General features: G+C 35.3%; 1 protein-coding gene across 4 annotated transcripts; it reads right to left on the reverse strand.

The window, feature by feature from the left end:
- Positions 1-5324: 5324 nt before the first annotated feature.
- LOC115975294 (anaphase-promoting complex subunit 13-like) lies at positions 5325-10162 on the reverse strand. 4 transcript variants are annotated; one of them, XR_004088104.1, is made up of 4 exons: positions 10038-10146; positions 7321-7404; positions 6945-7071; positions 5325-5528 (listed from the first exon to the last, which is right to left on the reverse strand). XR_004088104.1 is itself a non-coding variant. In XM_031096020.1 (3 exons), the coding sequence occupies exon 3, from the start codon at positions 6483-6485 to the stop codon at positions 6267-6269; it is 219 nt and encodes a 72-aa protein (XP_030951880.1). In that variant the 5' UTR covers positions 6486-6502; positions 7321-7404; positions 10038-10162; the 3' UTR covers positions 5983-6266. The 4 variants fall into 4 exon arrangements, 2 of the variants coding, with proteins under 2 accessions (XP_030951880.1, XP_030951881.1); XM_031096020.1 differs by lacking the exons at positions 5325-5528; positions 6945-7071 and adding an exon at positions 5983-6502 and having other exon boundaries at positions 10038-10162; XM_031096021.1 differs by lacking the exons at positions 5325-5528; positions 6945-7071 and adding an exon at positions 5983-6502 and having other exon boundaries at positions 10106-10154.
- Positions 10163-22324: the final 12162 nt, after the last annotated feature.

Here is a 22324-nt window from a genome sequence, read left to right on the forward strand (position 1 = left end):
TATGTGTCAAAAATCCAAAAATTACATAAAAATTAGAAAATCAAAAGTTTGATTGACATTGTTGAGTTTTTGTCTCAAAACTTGTTTTGCCTTGTACCTTTGTGCTAATGACTTTGTGCATTTTCGAGCATAGCTTATTCCTTTGCACCCTCATCACTGTGAGAAAAATCTTGAAATTTATGTGATTGTTGTGAATAGATCTTCAAACTTGTCATGAATGATGAGTGAATGGTTATGATGATCTTGAGACATGCATAGACTTGTGTTTATATATCTTCCCACTCTTTATTTTTTGTTTTTGCTAAAAAGAGCTCACCAAATGTAAATCTCCAAATGAAAAGAGATATTGAGCTGCAAAAACCTGTCGCACATACTAGTATTCGACTAGGAAAAAGGGAAAGCGACCAAAAATTAAAGTGAATGTTTATTCAAAAGGCCAAAGGCTTGTTCATTAAAATGAATTATCAAATATCACTCTCACAATGAGAGGTGATTGTTTCAAAAGGATCAAAAAGATCAATTGTTATGATTGAAAGTGGAGTCAAATGTAAAGCTCCAAGTTATATTATCAAGTTTTGTGGGAGGTCATATATATATATTTCTATAATTGAGATGGGTCACATAATCTAGTGCTAATTGTGTATGCCTTGGTTGAATTGATCATTGAAGCTTCACATTAGACTATGGACTATCTCATTGTTGATATCCACACACAACACACAAGTTTATGTTCATTAAATGTCATATTCATTTGTGTGATTGTACTTGTTGAAATGTGTTTTCACATACTCAATCTTTGTTGATTCAAGCACAAAAAGATTTTTGAGTATTTTAGGTGTTTTTGGAAAGTATTTTGCTCTTAAAAAACTGAAATTTTCAAAAAATCATTTTTGCCCTGTTTTGGCGACTCAGTCGCAGGTAAGTCAAGTCGCGAGCCTCAGTCGCATTCTCGCGGGTCATTTTTGGCGACTTGTTCGCGAGTGGAAGGTCCAGTCGCGAGGGTTACTCAGAGATTTTCGTAGCTCATCTCGCGACTCTCTCACGGGTAGACCTTCCAGTCGCGAAAAACACTTAGAAAAATTTTTCAACCTTTTTTCTTTGAGTGTTTTGGCGGCTTGAACTAGCGACTTGGTGGCGACTCACTTCAGTCGCGAAAAACGCGTGTTTGGCAAAAATATGGGTAGTTTTTTAAAACTTTTTCAGTTTTTTACTCGAACTTTTTGTGACTGTTCTTTGTCTTTCTCAACTGCTCTTACCCATTCACACCGTGCCTCCATTTTCGAACTCCATTGTTGCTTCCTTTCAGTTCGAAATCTTCAAGTAACAGGTATGGGTTTTCTTTCTTGTACTCTATTCCACTTGATTCTGTGCTTTTCCCTCTTGATTACTCACATTTGTTTATGTTTTTGATATGGGTTTTTGTTTCGGCTGTTGCTCTTTGTCCTTGCTTAGCTTGTGGAAGCTATTGATTTAGTTTGATTTTAACTAAGTTGTTGGTTGGTTCTTCTTCATGTGCTTAGCTAGGGTTTGCTATTTGTTGGTTTCTCTTCTTGTCTGGTCTTATGTTAATATGTTGATTCGAAATGTTCCTATTTTGACTGCGAGATTTACTGTGCTGAAATTTGTGCCTGTCCATCTATTGTGTGCATCTGTCTTTTGTTCTTTGAGTCGGGTCATATACATCAATCTGTATGTCTCATTAACATATATTTGTCTTTCGGATGTCTTCAAAATCTCTCTCATGCATTATACCAGTTGTTCTTGTGTATCCACTTTTTTAGCCTGTTCATCTGAATGGTGGCATTTTTGTCCTTGTCACTAACAAAGTACTGAATTGTTCTATACATGTATTGTACTATGTTGTTGTGGCCTCTTCTGATTGTTCATAGATGGCTCCTTCACCTCGGAAGAAGAAAACTCCTGCAAAGAAGGCTGACAAACGATTGAAAATGGATTCTAATCTATTTAGGTCGGTTCAACACTTTGAGAGATACAAAGATTCTTTCATGAAAGGAACCATAATTCAAGAGAGATTTGTGGATTTAGTGGACCTAAAAGATACATTTATTCCCACATGTTTTGAGGGCAGAGGCTGGGAAAAGTTGTTAAGTGGATTACCGGGTGTGTGTGAGCCTCTGATAAGAGAATTTTACTCTAATGTGAAGATTAGGGAAGATGAGCTAGATTGTTGGGTAAGAGGGCATGAATTCACTCTAGATGCCCATGATATTGATAGGGTCCTTGGTCTTGAGGGTTTAGAAGAGCATGAGTTTACCAACTACAAAGACAGAATGTTGTCTATAGAAACTGTTCAAAACCGCATTGGAGGACAGAGAGAAGGAAAGTGTCTCAATACCACAGCTTTTCCAGTTGACATGAGGTGCCTCACCATCATCATGATGAACAACTTGTATCCTTTGAAGAAACTCACTACAATCAACAATGCCAGAGCCATTTTTCTTATGGAGCTAAAAGAGAAAACATTCATTGATATCAGCTCTCATATATTTGATACAATCATGGAAGAGACTAGAACAACTTCCCGAGCTAAGCTGATTTTTCCTAGCCTTCTCATGCGGATTTTCAGGGCAAAAGGAATTCCAGTTCCTCAAGACCTCAGCCTAATGCCAATACCCTCAGTAATCAACAAGCAAACCATCATAAGGATACAAGTACGGCTTCCGGGTGATATAGATGAAGAAGGGGCTGAACAAGATGAAGGTGTTCCAATGGAGACTGAGACAGAGGCAGCAGGCCAAGCATCAACTTCAACACCCAGAAGGAGTGGCAAGAGGACTAGAGCATCAACTTCTTCAGCTGTACCTCAAGACGCATTTCAAGTAATCCTGGATAGACTTTATGGACTCAGGAAAGTCCAGACAGAGCAGTCTGAGAGGATGATAGCCATGCAAGACCAGCTGGATATTCTCTCTGCAAAATTCGACAGCTTTGCCACACATCATGGGCACTGACCCTTTGGCCATTCCGGTCAAAAAGGGGGAGAAATTTTTGAGAAACAGACCTTGAGGGGGAGCATTATGTTGAGGGGGAGCATAGTTTATCTTGCTTGCTTACTTTATCTTATATCTTATGTTTTGGATAATGTGTTGTTTCTATGGGTTTAATACACTGTGGCTTTGGTGTATTTTTGTTTCTAACTCTTACCTTATAAACTTGGTTTACTTTATATATATATTTTTGATGTTATTCAGTTTATATTGTGACTTGTACCCATGTTGCTTTTGTAAACTTTTAGGGTTATGTTTTATGCATAGTTTGTAGGCTTTATGGTTTGTACCATGCTTTATGCAGCCTTTTATGCTTTGTTTAAATCAGTACTTCTATATAAATGTATTGCATTTACTTTTAAGTACTATCACTCTTTTGCCCTTATAGGATTGTTTCTAGATGCATATACTTAGTGTATTATGCATTGGTTGAGTGTTAGGCATGCAAGAGACTTGCATTGAGCTTGTTAGCTTGTATGTCCTAGTGTTCATTCCAAGTGTGAATGAGCATTGTGGTCACTACCTTGTGGTGATTACTTGGTTGATCAAGCCATGGTTTGTTTCTTAACTCCATCTTTGCTTGATCACATATTGCCTGTTTCGTATGCATTTCACGATTTTCTGCTTACAATGATCATGGTGTATTGTTGTGTTTCAGGAGTCTTATGGTCATATGATTCAAGTGCTTCACAGCTTCTAGAGTTAGGTGTGAGTGAGTTTTGCTCAACTGTTCCCAACTCACATGTTAAGTCTAGAGTCTGTTTTAGGGTTTTGTCACGGAATAGCCAAAGGGGGAGATTGTAAGGTTGAATTTAATCAACCATCTAATTGGCTTTATTCCGTGCCAAATTTGCTTGTATTTCAGCATTTAGTAACCCTGTATTTAGGTGGGCTTGTTGTAAGGGTAGTGAGTGAGATAGAGTGAAGTTTGTTCAAAAGTGTGCAAGAAAACAAAGACTCGCGGCTTGGCCTCGCGGGTGACTCGCGGCTGCAAGCCGCCAGAAGCAGCACACGTGCCAAGTATGCCAGAAGGTGAACAGTCATGCTGGTTGGAGCACTATAAGACAAAACAGGACAACTGGCCATACGGTTATCTCGCAACTGGATCTCGTGACTCAGTCAAGTCGCAAGGCCAAGCCGCGAGCCAGCCCTGTTTTGAAAAACCTGACATTTCACATTCTCCTCTCACCTCAGTATAAATACCCCTTATACCCACAAATGAGAGAGGGCTTCCAGAGAGAATTTTGAGAGAGAAACCCTAGAATAAAACAAGATTGATTCATCTACAATCTTTACATAAGTGTCTCTTCAAATTCCTCTCTTCCTCTCCATTGCCAAACCCTTGAGAGGCTTTTTACCAAAACCTTGTTCTCACCATATCCATTACTGTGAGAGGGCTGTTTGGTGTTCTGGGAAGCAGTTAGGAAGGAACCAATCTTCATTGGTTGATGTTATGGTCTAGTAGCGGAATCCGGGAAGTTAGAAAAGAAAAAGGTTCGGCGCAACCTCGTTGGAGCAAGAAGCTTGGAGGGCTTAGGTGCACTGGGTAGATTAGGCTTGGAGGGTCTATTGCTATCCATGTATCCCAACTACATTTTCTAGTGGATTGTTTACAGCTTGGAGGGAGGCGGAGAGGTTTTACGCCAAGAGCTTCAGTTTTCTCTTTGATAACACATCGCGTGTTGTCTTTGTGTTTGCATCTTCCTTCCCTTTTATCTTTACCTTTTATTATCTGCTGTGAGTTGTGATTTTAATTTGGCTTAGATAGATTTTCCAATTCTATATTATAGCTTTTGTTCTTTTTCCGCACACTTGTTGTTTGACATAAAACTTGAATTGGTTAATTTGTAAATTGGGGGTCTAAACGTTCAAGGGTGTTTTTACACTATTTGAACTTTCATGTTTTTAAGTACATATACCAAACATGTGTTATAAAAATACATATTAAAAATATTATTGTTATTTAAATACTGAAAACTGTTATTTAAACAATATTACCTAATAGCCCCTAATGTTTTGTTTTGAAAATGTGATACTCAATGTTGGTTTATTATGATAGGAACCATCAAAATTCGAAAAGGTTTTTTTCCCCCTTTATTTGTTTTTTTTTTTTTTGGGGTGGGCTGGGTGGGTGTCAGAAACATGTCTGTGTTGTAGACCCTCATGGTTCTGCATAACCTTGTCCTATTAATTTCTTTATATGCATTCGAAAATGAAAGATTGAAAGTGGACTTGTACGAACTTTCTGACAATTAAAGAGGTTGCATAGCTGCAGAGAAGTACCCAAAGAAACAAAGACGAGGAAATTGGAGCCTCAAGGGCTAGTGGCTTTGTTGAGGGATCAAACTTCTAACGACACTACTCGCTACAGAGTATAGAGATAAGCTTCGGGGTTGTATCACAGGAGCCTTTTAGCAAGCTTGAGAACCAGTGGGTCTTTGATGATGAAGACCAAATTGAAGAGGGTTTTCGTCTCCCTGCTCTCCTAGCCATAATTTGTCTCTCATTACCATTGGAAACCTTATGACAAGCCATAAGAAACATAACATGTAACCAAAAAAAAAAAAAAATCCCAAAGTTGCCAGGAGACCCTTAAAAACTCTAAAACACTCCTAGCTTGAAAAATCTAATTCATGTTAAGCACAAAATTATATTAAAATTATCAAAAAAATGCAAAATTGAGAAAATTACAAAATTAAATTCTAGTGTTAAATTAGATATCCCAAAAAGGCAAGACCTTATTCTAAATTTTAATTGAAAATTACTCCAATAATAAAAGGAAATATTACCATAAAAAAAAAAAAAGATTAATTAAAGGCCTAAACAAAAGAATTCACCCAAAAAACGGTGTAAGTAATTGCTATATAAGGCATGAGTTTTGATCCTCACAATGATTCTTTGCAAGTCACGAAATTTCACGTGATTCCGTCCTTTTGAACCAAATTAAGTTGTTTACCAAGCAGAGCAATACATATTACTGCAGACGAAGAGAACTTAAGGATGAACTCCACATGACAGGGAAGTGAAGTACATATATATACATGGTGATGTGCCAGTGCAAAAGAGAACATTGTATAAATTGACACTTCACCATAGCTCTTCCATCAAAGGACTAATAACCAAAGTCTTCTCGTATGATTATCAAAATAAAACTACAGTCTTTTACATGAAAAATTCTAAGGGTTCTCACACAAGGAAAGAGAGCCATGAACTTCAAATCCCTCAATAAAAAGGATCCAACCACTTCAAAAGTATTGCTTATGCACCTCCTGAGGCATGAGAGCTGTATTGAGTGCCTAATGCAAGATCATGCCAAATATCTCCACCAACCTGTTGAGTCTCCTGATTTGATTCCTCAGTGTCATCATTTCTAACAACCAAAACTGGTGGTAATGGAAGATCATCATTAGGCAAGGTGTCTCTCATCCAATCCTCATCCACAATATCTATTAGTATCCCCAGGCTTATTTCTGCCATGTTTGCTGTCTGTGACTCTGTGTGAGAGAGAGAGAGAGAGATGAGAGAGACGTGATTCCGTCCTTAACTCCTATAATTTCTACTATTTCTTTTTTATTTTATCTTATGAACTTCTTTTGTGTTTGACAGCTCTATGTTTAAGAAATGTTTGTGCTATCTAGTGGACTTTCTCCTATCAATTTGGGCTTGGGTTCATTCGAAGCTACCTAACGAGTACTACAATTAAATAATTTATAGTAAATTAGTAGTTTCATCAATCAAGTTCTCTATGTTGATTCCCACACTATTCTTGGTTCTAGAAGCCGGTTTGTTTGGTTGTGTGTTCAGGTAAACCATGATGAGCTACTCAAAACCTTTATGAAGATTGCAAAATATGCTCAATTGAATTTTAATAAGGGTATTGGAAGCATGTGTTTCATGTATGGTAGACTTTGATACAAGAAAGAGTAATACTAATACCCATAAGTAGTTCATGATGTTGCTATGCTAAAGTGTGAGAACCTCGACCCATAGCACCCGGAGTTTCTGGGTATTTCCCTAGATAATGAGTCTCATATTGGAGGCTCAATTGACCATGTTTATTTCCCTAAATTGAGCAAAGTAGAATGAAGTCGATTATTATTGGGACAAAATAAAGAAACCCAATAAAATATGCATTTTATTAACTAATCCAAAATTACATTATCATAACAAAAATATGAAATAAGAAAATTACATGGCTTTTACCTTGTTGCAAAATAATGAAAAATTGCATTGCTTTTATTTATAATTACAACCTAAGAAAATGTAAAATTACTTCTTCTTTTTTACGAGTTAAAGCAAAATGCAAACTTACATTGGAAGTGAACTAATCTAAATCCTTTGATTTAGACTTGAAGGCTAAGCGACATACCAATCTTGCCCAATCCGAAGATGTCTCCTAGGAATTAAGGGTAAATGATCAATCCCATCAAGTCAAAAAATTTCATTCATAAATCAATGTCATGTCATACGTTTAACAAAAATCAAGAAATGAGTCAAATAAGAGCATTCGTCTTAGTCCCGTCTAAAATTTTCTGTTTATTCTACATTTTTTCTATTTTACATGACCATTTTGCAAAAACATCCACATTAGATTATCTATAATACACCATCTTTTATTTAAATAGTATTTTTCTCACTTTTTTTTTATTATTTCACACCTACCCACGGTCCCACCCACCTTATCACACACACCAAACTTATTACTTCTTTGAACACTCTCTCTCTTTCTTTTTGTCCTTCTCCTTCTCCTTCTCCTTCTTTTTCTTTTGTAATTCGAGTTTGATTATAGCTAGTGATTTTGGGTTTGCAATTTGGGTGGTAATTTTGGGCGGATTTTTCCATTACTATAGGTGGTGATTTTGGGCTCTCCACTGCTACTTCTTCTTCTTATTTGGCATCTTCTTCTTTTTCTACTACTACTACATTTTCTTCTTCTTTTGCAGTTTGGGTTTGATGATTTCTTTCTTTTTTTTTTTTTTTTGAGGAGAGGGTTTGATGAATTTGGAATCTAGATTTAGAATAAGTTTAAAGAATTTGATGATTTGTATAGATTTGTCGTTGGACTTAAGAGAATATAAAAGGAGAAAGAGGGTAGAGGAAGAGAGAGAATCAGATGAGAGAGGAGAGAGTAAAGAAAAAAGAAAAAAAAAGCTACGGTAACTGTGTAAACATACATGGTTACTAAAGCAATAATGAAAATGCACAATATTATAGAGGGATTGATGTAGGTAAATTTTGAGCAAAAATATGTAAAATTATGCACATTTTCTTTTTTCTTTTTTTACACAATCACTTTGCAAAAAACCCACATCAGATTATCTATAATACACCCTTTTTTATTTAAATAATATTTTTCTCACTTTTTATTTCACACCTACCCACAACCCCACCCACCTTACCACACACTCCAAACTCATTAATTCTCTAAACACTCTCTCTCTCTTTCTTTTTCGTCTTCTCCTTCTCTCTTCTTGTGCATCTTTCTCTTCTTTCTTCTTCATCTTCTCCTTCTCCTTCTCCTTCTCCTTCTCTTTTTTCTTTTTCTTTTGCAATTTAAGTTTGATTATGGAAAATGATTTTGGGTTTGCAATTTGGGTGGTAATTTTGTGCAGATTTCTCCGCTACTGTAGGCGGTGATTTTGGACTCTCCATTGCTACTTCTTCTTCTTCTTCTTCAACATCTTCTTCTTCTTCTACCACTTTTGCATTTTCTTCTTCTTCTTTTGCAATTTGGGTTTGATAATTTATATGGGTTTAATGATTTTTTTTTTTTAGGGGAGGGTTTGATGAATTTGGGAACTAGATTTAGAATAAGTTTGAAGAATTCGGTGATCTATATAGATTTGTTGTTGGATTTAAGAGAATATAAAAGGAGAAAGAGAGTGAGGAAGAGAGAAAATCGGATGAGAAAGGAGAGTGATAAAATAAAATAGAAAGCTACAATAACTGTGTAAATATACACGGTTGCTGTAGCAATAATGGAAGGCAGGTAGGGGAGGCCTTATCTATGATCACCATGGGAAATGGATTAAGGGCTACATGAGGAATATCGGGGTTGCAACTTGCAACCAGTATTGTCACTGAATTTTAGGATTTGAGAGATGGGCTGATGCTAATTGTCCAGCTTGGCAATACCCAACTTTTTGTTGAATTAGATGCACAAGTTATTATTAACCTCGTTTTAGCCAAAAAAAAAAAAACCCTCTACCAGCTCGTATTCCCCTCTTCTCAACGACTGCAGGTACCTCTTAGGGCAATTCCACCGTATCAAGATCAACCATGTCTTTAGGGAGGCAAATAGGTGTGTTAACAACCTTGCTAGAGCAGGCTGCTCCTTTTTTGGGAATTTTATTGTTTTAGATTTGCCACCTACTAATGATTTATGTAATTTTTTAAGTTCGAACGCTGCTGGTTTGTACTCCTTTAAGGCTTTTAGCCACTACTTCGTCTTTTATGGCTAGCTAGTTTAATGCATTTTCCCTTTAACAAAATAATAATAATAATAATAAATAATGGAAATGCATAGTATTATAGAGGGATTGATGTGAGTAAATTTTGAGCAAAAATGTGTAAAATTATGCACTTCTTCTATTTGTACTGATTAATGTGAGTGCTCTAACATGTGAGATTACATAAAATAAATAAATAAAAGGAAAAAAAAAAACCTGAAAACAAATTTCACTATTTCAGTTCACATGACCAAAGAATCAAACGTAGAAAATTCACGCATAAACATGTAGATCCAATTCATGCTGATAGATTATCATATTTATCATTACATGAATCTTTATTTTACCCAATTTTATGAAAAAAAAGTCATGGAATTGCCTTCTTAAGGTTATATCTACTCATGTATGGCAAGATGATGACAAATCTTAACTCATATGACCATACTCCCAAGAAATCATCTACATGTTCATCACATCCACATGTGAAATTCCTAATTTGATGCAATAACTAATCATGATATGCAATTCAATTTCATGACATCAAAAGGAAATCCTTCATATTACAATTTAAGCGATCAACCTTAAGACTCTTCCTGGACATATCAGTCGATGATGTTATCCCACAAATAACGAGGACACCAAACTTACTTTTTCAGCCCATATGTCAAAAGATTTCAAGGCCTTTCAAGCTGCAAGCCTGCAAGAACACAAATGGGGCAAACTGAAAATCTGTTATTTGGTATTAAGTATAATACAAAAATCTAGCTTTCAAGACGTTACCAATAATCTATATCTATATATCTAAAAGATAAAACAAAGTATTTATTGCTGTTATGCTCTAGTTGAGTCACATTAGTGCTCACGTTATTATCTTTTTTGTTTCAAAATTTTTCCAATATTTTTTTTAAAATATTTACTCATTTAAGGTGACTTGAAAACTCCATTATTTAAAAATTAAAATACTTTTAACCATTATTTTTATTATTATTTTTCCAACATTTCTCTCTCATTTTTAGCTTTTCATTTCCCCACTACTTTCGACCTTAATATCACTCTTTATCTATCATTTTATCTTCCTTTATTTTGACTCTTATTATTCTAATCATATTACTATAAATTTGACATTTTCTCTTCTATTATATGCATAGTTTTCTCATGCAAAAATTGTTACTTTCCTCTCTCTCTCAATTTTTTTTTTCCTCGCATCCATACTTTAGTATGATGAATTTTTGTGTTAATTAGAACTCTACTTTTCGTTGATGCGATTTAGTTTTGTATTTTAAGTTATCTTTTTTATTATTAAATATTATCCTACTACATTATACATATAGTATATAATAATATATTGTTATTATATAACATGACTTAGATAATTTAATGTTTATTGCTATATATTTTATTTTTACTATTTTTTCTTCTCATCTTATTTTATTCAACATTTAAATTTACCCAACATTTAAATTTACCCACATCCTCCATATCATTAAATTAGGCAACACAAATCAAGAAAATGGCTAGACACACACCTACCTTCCTTTACCATGCATTAAGGGACTTAAAATATTTGTGTGATAAAGGGCCATAGAATTTATAATTTAGATAGCATTCTTTGAATATGTTTGGGCCTATAGATTGAATAATTTGTAGACTTAAAAGTTATTGAGAATGGACATTTTGTATCAAGACTAAAAGAATATGGACTTCTAGATATCATTTAGACAAAAACATTTATCATAGAGATATATATATATATATATATATATATATATATACTGCCACAAATTTAAATTAGGCAAACTTAATAATATTATATCATGTGTTAGCATCTTCTCAGCTTCTTCTTCTTCTTCTCAAAAAAATTATGTATAAACTTTAAAGGATGCTAACAATATTGATCTTATGGGAAAAATTACATAAAATTTTGAGAAAAAATAGAAAGGGATCTGGACTGCTCTAGATGAAAAGTTACATAAAATTAATAAAAGTTAGCTCAACTGGTCTCGAATGGTTAAATAAGAGATCTGAAGTTCAATCATTGCCTACACCAAAAATTGATTAGTGTATTAGTCTGATGATAAAAAGCTATCATCAAGAGTGGATATCATAAATTAAAACTCTCAAAAAAAAAAATCTTCAAAAACTTTTCAAGCAGCTCAAAACTACATTTTAGAGAAAAAATTTGTAAATCAAGAATTCGAGATGCTCTAAAGAAAAACATGTGTAGCATTGTAAGTCATTTCTTTAGTACTTGTTTGGATTTTCTAAATCAAATACCTCATCACAAAAAGGACGGTTAAATGGTTAATTTCTGAAGAGAGTTTTGAGGAAAAAATCACCAGCAGTAGACCCACCGCTGCCCTTAGGATTTTCAGTAACTAGTTTCCATAAGGCACATAATGAAGATGCACAAAAAACTCAGTCCCACTCAAAGAAAACATATTTGAAAGAAATTGTTGGCCAAGCTCACCATCATTGGAAGTGTATATAATTCCACTTAAAAATGAACTCTGTAACAATTGAAGTTAAGATGTGGATTGAAGATAAATAAGTTTGACAATCATATTACTTCATGTTAAAATCTGTCAAGACAATCTGCTCAAGGAAATTAATCTATTGCTATTTCCAGATAAAATGTGACTTGAATTCAAAACTATTATTTAGTCTCTCTGATAGACCTTGCACAATATTAAATCAATTTCTTGCATAAATTGTTAGTGTATAGCTTAGACTAGTTTAGCCCATTGGGCTTAGCCCAGTATACTGTACTTGTAGTTTACTCCATTTACTTGTACTGCACACATATCTAGCCTATATAAGGCTCTCTATTGTACATTATTTCATACATATTAATATACAGACTATTCAGTCTTTCTCTCTCACTTTACATTGTTAACATGGTATCAGAGCCAATCCTCTGACTTTCTGGTTCCTGTGGACATCTCCGGCGTTCTTCCGCTGCCCTCGCCTTCATCCAGTAGCCACTGTCAGAAGCGAGTCACCGCCGTCACGCCCACAGTCCAGCAACTCTCGGATCTCATTGTTCTGCTCATCCAACTGTCAAAGCAAAGGCATTGAGTGACAGAACAGACAATCCCGAGCAAAACCCAACCAAGAACGGCCAGAAAACACTTCACACGCGCCCCCACGCACCGCCTGAAGTTTCTGCCTCACGAGCACGCGCCGCCACGCGCCGTCTCTCTCACTCACGCGCCTCACGCGCCAGACCAAACGTTCTACACGCGCCCCACGCGCCAGCTGCGTTTCGCAAACTGCCACGTCAGCCCTAGTGTGACGTCACCCTGCCACGTCAGCCGTTGACTGGATCAGACCTGCCCGTTGACTTTGACCGTTGACTCTGACCGTTGACCGTTGACCAAGTCAAAAATTTTCAACAGGACCTGTCTTGCTCAGTTTTTCGCGTAGATTCTGATTTTGGGCTCCGTTTCTGTATTTGAGGTATCTAAATCTCACTTTTTGGTCATTTTCTTCATTATGGCTCAACAAAGTGAACGAGATATCATACGTCCTATCACCATCATGTTGGATGGTCCTACTAGCTATCATGCATGGTCTCAGAATATGACCGTCTTTCTCAAGGGTCGTAAACTGTGGAGATATGTGACTGGTTCAATTCCTAAGCCAGTACCAAACCCTAAGTCCAAAGCCACAGCTACTGAAGAGTCTTCCAAGACTGCTGTTCCAACAGATGATTATGAAGAACGTATAGAAGAATGGGAGAGTATTCAGAGTAAGATCTTATCTGGGTTTATCAATACCTCTATTCCCTCCATTCATAATCTTCTTCCTCGTCTTGAAACTGCTGAGGCTGCTTGGAAATTTTTGGCCGATCGTTATAACTGCACTAATGATTCAAGCTTGGAGTTTCACATTGAATCAAAACTTTATCAAATGCGCCAAGAGACAGGTCAGTCTATTTCTGATTTTTATTCTCAGACTTTTACTATGTGGGAACAACTCTCTGCTGCAGATCCTCCACTGGTGTGTTCTAAGGACATTGAGCTCTTTGTCAAATATCGGGATCGCCGTAGATTTATGCACTTCATGATGGGTTTACGTGAGGATTTTGAGCCTACTAGGGCTTCTCTACTTAGCCGGTCTCCTACTCCTTCTCTTGATGCTGCAGTAAAGGAGCTCATTTCTGAGGAGAATCGTCGGCCCACTTATCACATGACATCATCTGATCATGTCTTGGCTACACCCTCACCACAGCCTCCCATTGCTGCATTCACTGCTCCTCCGCGAATAAACTCCAGGCGTCCCACCTTTCAGTCTTCCAAAGGTGCTCACTGCAAGTTTTGCCGTGCCAAAGACCATGACATCTCTGTTTGTCGTAAGCTACAGAAATTTGTGCAAGAGCAGAATAAAGCTTCTCTTCCTCAGGCAGCTGCTGTATGTCCTTCAGATCCATTGGTTCCTACAGGTCCATCTTTGGCTTCCTCACTTACTACGGCTGATATTAAGGCAGTTGTTCAACAGGTTTTATCCCGCACTTCCACTGCCCTTTCTGTCACCTCAGGTAAACAACCTTGGTTTTTTGATACTGCATGTTGTAACCATATGACTCCTGATGAATCCCAATTTTCTGATAAGGCACCCTTAGAACATCCAATCACCATTTACACTGCTGATGGAACTCCTATGCCTGTTAGTCATAAAGGAACAATCTCTTCTCCTTGTTTATCCCTTAGTGACACTTTTCATATTCCAAAGTTATCCCTCAATTTGCTTTCTGTTGGTCAACTTTGCGAATTAGGCATAGATCTTCTATTTACTAATCATGGTGTGGATGTGCAGGATCCCCGAACGGGTCAAGTGCTTGGGACAAGCCGTAAGGTTGGTCGCATGTTTGAGGTTCATGACTTGAAGATTCCTTCACAAGTTGTTTCTGCAGCTGCTACCACTGCCACCTCCTCACCTGATCTATGGCATGCTCGTCTTGGTCATCCATCCTTATCTCGTCTTCAATTGTTAGCTTCTCAAGGTCATTTAGGTTCAGTTCAGTTTTCAAAATTTGATTGTACTTCCTGTCATTTTGGCAAACAAACAAAATTGCCATTTAATAAAAGTGACTCCTTTTCTTCTGCCCCTTTTGATCTTATACATTCTGATATTTGGGGTCCTGCACCTGTTTCCACTGAGGGGGGATCTAAATATTTTGTCATATTTGTGGATGATTTTTCTCGGTATACTTGGATTTATCTGCTTCACCATAGGTCTGAACTTATGTCTATTTACCAAACATTTCATAAAATGATTGAAACACAGTTCAATCGCACCGTTAAAGTCTTTCGATCAGATAATGCTCAAGAATATAATGATAAATCTTTCCTATCCTTTTTAGACAGACATGGTACTCTTCCTCAGCGGTCTTGTCCTTACACCTCTCAACAAAATGGTCGTGCAGAACGAAAACATCATCACATTCTTGATGTTGTCCGCACCCTTCTCATTTCTGCCTCTCTTCCTGAGCGATTTTGGGGTGAGGCCGCACTCACTGCTGTGCACACTATTAATCGTATTCCCTCACCAACTACACACAACAAATCACCATTTGAGCTTCTCTATGGTCAAACTCCTGACTACTCCTCTCTTCGGGTTTTTGGTTATGCTTGTTTTGTCTCTCTTCCTCCTCATGAACGAACAAAACTCCAACCTCGTACTCGTCTCTGTTGTTTCCTTGGTTATGGTGTGTCTCAAAAAGGGTTTCGCTGCTATGATCCCATTTCTCATCGCCTTCGTGTCTCCCGTCATGTTGAGTTTTGGGAACATCGTCCTTTCACGAGTCTTCAGCAGTTTCCTACATCTTCTTCCTCCACTGGTGTGTTCTAAGGATATTGAGCTCTTTATATTCTTAACATACTATTCAGTCTTTCTCACACTTTATATTCTTAACATAAATGACGGCTCTTTTTGTTATGTGCTAGCGTTAAAAGGTGTTCTAAGGTTCATGGCTGCAAACTCATACCACTTCATTGAATTCAAGCAAAGTGATGCAAGATGTCTTCAAGAGTGAAGACCTTCCCCTCAACTGCTTTGTATATGGAAGGAAGAGTTACAATAAGGTTAGCCTAGTTAGGATGGTTATTGTAAATCATTTTAAATGTGGACCTCAATTATTCTGATTAAAGAAGTGAATGTTCTTAGTGCCTATTCTCAATTGCTAATTATATGGGGCAATATATATATATATATATATATATATATATGAAACTTCACACATAACTAACTGAATATGACCTCTCAATTTCATAAATTTCATGGTTAAGATTTTATTTCTAAATCTAACAGTGTTCAGACTGTCAATTTTAAATAACATGGTCATGTGTACACTTTTAGATTTGTTTTAAATATAGAGAATCATTTTCCATTAGTTTCATGTAGACAGATGACTCCTTTGAATGTCAATGCAAAACACGAAAACAAGGACATAACATGCTATGCTTGATAACCTCTTATGCTTGTCTCATACTCACCCCACCCCACCCAAAAAATAGAAAAAGAAAAAGAATAGGAAAAAAAAGGAATCTCATGGGTGGATCAATCATATAAATACAATTCCATGGGAGATTTTATTTTTGTCTAGACTGTAAATCAGAGTTGGGATTTCTTGGAAACTATTGACCACCATAATTAGTGAAAACTTGTCAAACACTTTCCCTTGAGAAACCTTGACATGGAAGGCAAGGCAACCGGTAAAAAGCTCTCAAAAATTCATGACAGTAGCATCCACATCAGTTCATAACTTACAGAGCAGCGATTCTGTAGGCTAAACGAAATCCTAATGAATTATGATTTGAATATCTCAAACGACCAATATTCATGATTTGCATCAACAAACTAAATTCAAATTAATACACACACACACTCACTCACATATATCCAAAAACCAAGTTACACTTGCCTGCTTCTACATAGCTCCACCACCACATCGTCCGGCTTCACAGCCAGCCTGCATAACGCGCACAAAATCCACATTCTACAGTCGATCCTGAGATATATGCAAACAACTGAGGGTGAGTTTGGGCTGTTTTGATTCATTCAAAATTTCAGTTCTGTGAAATCAAAGTCTGGTGGGGGTGGCTTGATTGAAAACTTGGACGCTTAGGAGGTTTTGTTTTGAAGAAAAATGGGTTAGTGGTAAAAATTGGGAACGTTGATTGAGGGTCTCCACGGATGAGAATGAAGGAAGACGTGTGGGTTTTGTGTCCCTCAAAAAAATCAGAGTTTTCTTTTGTGTTTCAGAATTTGGATAAGGCAACTAAAAACTGACGGCCACGACCGTGAGCCTAGAATTAAAAATACGAAAATGTGTGGAGGAATATCTGTAATATTATTTAAAAGTTAAAAATGTATGTTTAAATACATGTACTAAAATAGATTGAGTGACAAAATTTTTTCACAATTATGAAGAGTAATGTCATAGATACATAAAATGGCACAATTTTTGTTATAACTTATTATATGGCAAGTTATGAGTAACAAAAATGTATCCTCACATAAATCTACTATTACATCTCTACTACTTAGAACTTGTCACGTGGTGAGCTATGATAAAAATTATGTCATTTTATGTATCATTAGCATTACTCAGTTATAATGATGGTAAATTGATAGTAGTATTAAAAAAATTTGACGTTAAGGTAGATCAAAATAAGAATCAATCAAATTTATGAACTCAATTGTCATAAAATGGATTATAGTTATCTTATATGGTAGAGTCTCTTGTCTTAAAAAATAAATAAATAAATAAATAACTCAATTGTCATAGAAAATTGTTATAAAAATTGCTGTCAAAGCATTACTAAAAATTCAGTCATTCCCTTTGATTGCCTCACACATGTCTGCTTTATTCTTCTCTCTCTTTTTTTCTACCCCAAATTTCTGATAAATAAGGAATCTTGATTTCGATTGTTTCAGGATAGAAAATTATTAGAGATGTGATAACATGTGTACAGTTTAAGGATAATGATTTGGTAGGATTTATGCGAACACGTGGATGCTTTCTTTTTAAACTTGCTTTCAATACCGTGTTTTGGAAGGATGTGCCTTTTTGGATGAACTTATTTTCATTTTCATTCTAATCGTTTCAAGATAGATAAAGAATGATTAGACAAGTAATTACATGGGTAGAATTTAAAGATAATTATTTGATATGTTTCTATAAAGATAATTATTTGATAGCGTAACATGTGGAAGCTTTTAGACCCGGTTTCAATATCGGGTTCAGAAATTATGTATGCATTTGGATAAGTTTATTTTCATCAATTTCTTGTGTTTATTGTGTAAAATTATATTTATACCTTAAAATATGTTATATGTTGCGACTTAAATAATGCACCTAAATGCAAGATTGTCGCAAAATAATAATTCGGTAAATCCGAGGTAGAATCCATAAAGAAAAGAGAATTGATTAGCAAACCACAAGAGAATAAAACTAAAATAATAAAGTTTAATTGAAAAGATTTTGATGGTTTAATAAAGGTAATTTAAATTAAGAGAAAATAACAATATATTAAAGCGTTAAGATTTAAGGATTCACACACAACACATCTATTGGTAGTTTTAATAATATTTATTTTATAACTCAACTAAAATTCATACGAATGATGATCTTAGTCAGATGATTTAACAATAAGAACTCAATAATTAATTATCTAAGGTAGTTTTATGAAATTAATTGATTTTAAACAAAACAAAACAAAACTAGCAAATTAGTTCATAGGGAATGCTAAGCATTTAACATGCCTGGAGTCTACGATAAATCAAAGAATTATACAAAATTAAAAAATTTTCTAGATGAGTAAATCAATCAAAAACATAAGAACATAAACATTAAAATCATAAAATAATTGTTAAGAACATACCAATAAACAGTTAGATTTTACCCCTTATTTTAGCAAACCATAATACAAATAAAACTCTAAAAGCTATAAAGAAACTTTAAAAAAAAAACCTAAATTACGTTCTACGACAGCTCTTCTCTAAATATTGCCCTAAAGAGACTTTAAATAGGTCAAAGAATCCTATTACAAGTGGAATTCTCGTTTGGAGAAAATCTCAAGTTTTTAGGCTTTACTTAACTGACGTTTTTGGCCCATTTAACATCAGAATTTGGATTTTTGGTAAACTACAAAGTTGTAGCCCTTTAAGTTAACTTCCAACCCAACTTGAATCATCTCGATTGGATATCTAAGCCGAACGTTAGGCCTAAAATACTATCTAGTGCGTAGGCTGGAATCCTAATCCGAATTAGACTTGGATTTGATGCAAATTTCCTTTGATTCCTTACTCCAATTTAACTCAAATTTAATTGAGTTGTTCTTATTTAACTTCATTATGGCCATTGTAAAAGTAAAGTCCATTAGCCTTCTTCTTTGCACAAATCCGTTTATTTAATTTCATTCTTCTACAAAAAACAAATTCACGCATTAAAATTCAATTAAACACAAAATTAATTACTCAAAATTATTTTAAAACCAAATATAAAATGCATGAATTAACTTAAAATAAGTATGAAAATGCTTTCTAATAATGATCTAAATATGCAAAATTAATATATTATCATGATACTTTTAAAATTGGTATATATATTTATTTTCTTTTTTTAGGTGAAAATATGTTCATCCATCATCCCAATGAATCTTACAAAAATTCAATAAAATTGTCAACTAGGAAAGGTATTCACCAATACATGAAAATGGCGTATTTTATATTTTATACTTTTATTAATATTATTTTCTTATATGTAAATAATGAGTACTTAAAATATATGAGATGTGTTGAAAATCAAAATAAGTATATAAAAACAAGAGTTCTTTCTTGTAACATACATTTTTCCCTACTCAAGTCACAAATAAATATGATCTTTGGAAATGTTCTACACTGTCTTATACTCCTCTTCACAAATAAAATATTGATATAGCTTATTCGATGATATTTGTTACAAACACAAAACACATGATAGCTACAATCTAAATGCCATTAATAGTAATTGATAAGAAAGATTTCTACCAAAAAAGAAGAAAAAATTTTTATAAAAGAGAGAGAGAGAGATTTCAGTGTATGTTAGGTATATATTAACACCACCACTAATTTGTCGGCAAAAAAGCCGTTGCAGTGTTGCACCCCTTTAATAGAAAAGTAAGGAAAGAACTCCAGGTGAGTTGTAGGAAACCAAAAGTGACAACTCTTGGGGAAAAAGCATATTAAAATTATCATAAATTTCTTTTAATTTTCTCATAATATTTATTTTAAAATTTTGGAAAAATCATATTAAAATCTATCAAGAATTCAATTACAAACCTAAATAGATCAACCATTTAGTCATTTCTGACATAGGGTGATCCCAGTTTCTCTTATCCAAGAGCGGGTGTAGTTTTGAAGGGTCGTCTTTTACCTTAGAGAGTCCTAATTTTCTGGAATTTTTAGATTTTGATCCAAAACTTTGATGTCTTATATCTCCGTCAATTCTTATCCAAAATAAGTAAACCATATGTTGTTGAAAAGTTACAAAATTAGGGAATTTTTCAATCAAAACACATAACCAATGGCTACAAAAATTTATAGCATGTTGCTAATATTATTATCTGCAACGTATATAATTTTCCTAACTTAATTAAATCAAAAGGAATGTGTGTTTTTCTCAAAGAAAAGAAAAGGAATGTGTGTCATGTCAGACCCCTTTTTTTTTATATACAAAAAGCATGGTTCTTTTCATGTTTTTTACAAAAAATATTCAGAGATATATACTATGAAAAATGTTTTTGAACCATGCAAAGTAAGTTACTTAAATCAAAAATAGGGGTGAGTTCCAGTTAACTCAACTGGTAAAGTTTATGATAATTAAATAAGAGATCTGGGATTCAATCTCCGCCTACACCAAAAATCGATTGGTGTTTTAGTTTGATAATAAATAGTTTTTATCAGAAGCGGACGTTATAAGTTAAAACTCTTAAAAAAAAATAAAAAAAAAATAGGCATGTAATCTTTAAAAAAAAAAAGCATCACATTTTTTTTAAAAGGTATAATTACAGTTTTAGAGCTTCATACTTAAAAACACCACATTTCCAAAAATCTATATACTAATATACCGAGAAGTACACAAAATTCCTCATACCAAATGCTTCATTGAATCTTAACAAGGACAAGTTAGAGTCTTAGAGACTTGGTTTTAGTAAGTTTATTAATGATTCAAAAACTATAAAGGAACACCCATTAATTGAATGATTCGTAATTGTTTAATAATTTTAGGACACAACATTTTTACAATTACAAACATGGTATGTTACGATAAACGCATAACAAGAATGGTATCATTTGTAGACTTATCTAAAATTGATGTGATATCAATCATAACAAACCATGTTAACAATTATATTTCCAATGTTACTCATAATTTTTTTTTTTTTTTTTTTTTTTTTGATAAGAAGACTTAAACTTATTATTAAGAGGATAATGAACTTGTTACATCATGGATAAGAGCTTGCTCTAGGAAGCAAGGATTCTCTTCAATCCAAGCAGTGAAGTCAGCAACATTCAAAGCATGTTTTGCTAGCAGATGTGCAAGTCTATTACCCTATCTCTTAACATGAGAAAACTGAACCCCACGAAAATCCTTACATAGGTCCTGTATCCCTTGTACTACTGCAGCAACAGAGGAACGCAGCATAGATGCTTTGCATAAGGCCTGGTGGATAACAAGTGAGTCCCCTTCTACAGTAAAATCTTGAATGCCGATGTCTTTTGCAAACAATAACCCAACTTCATAAGCCATAGCCTCTACCTCAACAGCCCCCAATGGAGCTTTTATCTTCTTGCTCAGTGCAGCCTCAAGCCGACCCAAGTCATCGCGGATAATCACACCAACACCTGCTGTTTTTTGGCCCTTGAAAACCGCCCCATCAACATTCACTTTGAACCCGTGTACTGGTGGTGGCACCCATGACGCTTTAACCTCATCCCGTGTTGTCGTGGTCCCCATGCACTCATTGGCTGTCTTGTACTCCTCCAAATATTGAGAAGCCCAATTCACTAGCTCCTTACCATTCCTTTTCTTCCCACCATTTCGAACTTCATTCCTGTTTTGCCACAAAGCCCATGCAATGCAAACAACCTTTGCTGCCACGTCCTCATCAAAGTGTTCCCCCACCACCATGTCCCACAACATGTCCTGGAATGAAGGCACTCCTTTATGACAAGGCTTCATCACTATTTTCGAGCAAGACCATACCTCTTGGGCTCTTGGGCACGTCCAAAACAAATGGCCAGTCATCTCAAACTCCATCTTGCACTCATCACAAAACTGATCTTTTACCACGTTACGGCGCATTAGGTTGACCTTCGTAGGGAGAATATCTCTGCATGCCCGCCATGCAAAATGGCGAACTTTGTGTGGCAAAGGTAAATCCCAAATTCTCTTCCAAAATAGCCGTAGTTGAGTCCTATCTGAACTTGTTACTTGGTCGGCAGATTTGGACAGCCGCAAAGCCACCCTATAAGCACTCCTTACACTAAACTTTCCATTAGGTTCCTCTGCCCATATTAATTTATCTGTAGGAAGACGAGAGCTAAGCGGGATTCCTTTAATAACATCGGCTTCATGGGGTAAAAATAATGCATCAAGGACATCTATCTTCCAGTTTGCTGTAGCTTGATCAATCAGCTCACTTACCCTTGTATCTTGGTGCAAAAATTTTCTAGGTGAGGCAACTCTGTAGGTGGAAGGTGAGGGTAGCCATTTATCACTCCAAATGCGAATATTGGTACCATTACCAACTCTCCACCGTATACCCTCTCTAACCAAATTTTGGGCAGCCATGATACTACGCCAAGAAAAGGACGGGTTGT

The sequence above is a fragment of the Quercus lobata genome, chromosome 2 (genome assembly GCF_001633185.2).
Source record: "Quercus lobata isolate SW786 chromosome 2, ValleyOak3.0 Primary Assembly, whole genome shotgun sequence".
Lineage (NCBI taxonomy): Eukaryota > Viridiplantae > Streptophyta > Magnoliopsida > Fagales > Fagaceae > Quercus > Quercus lobata.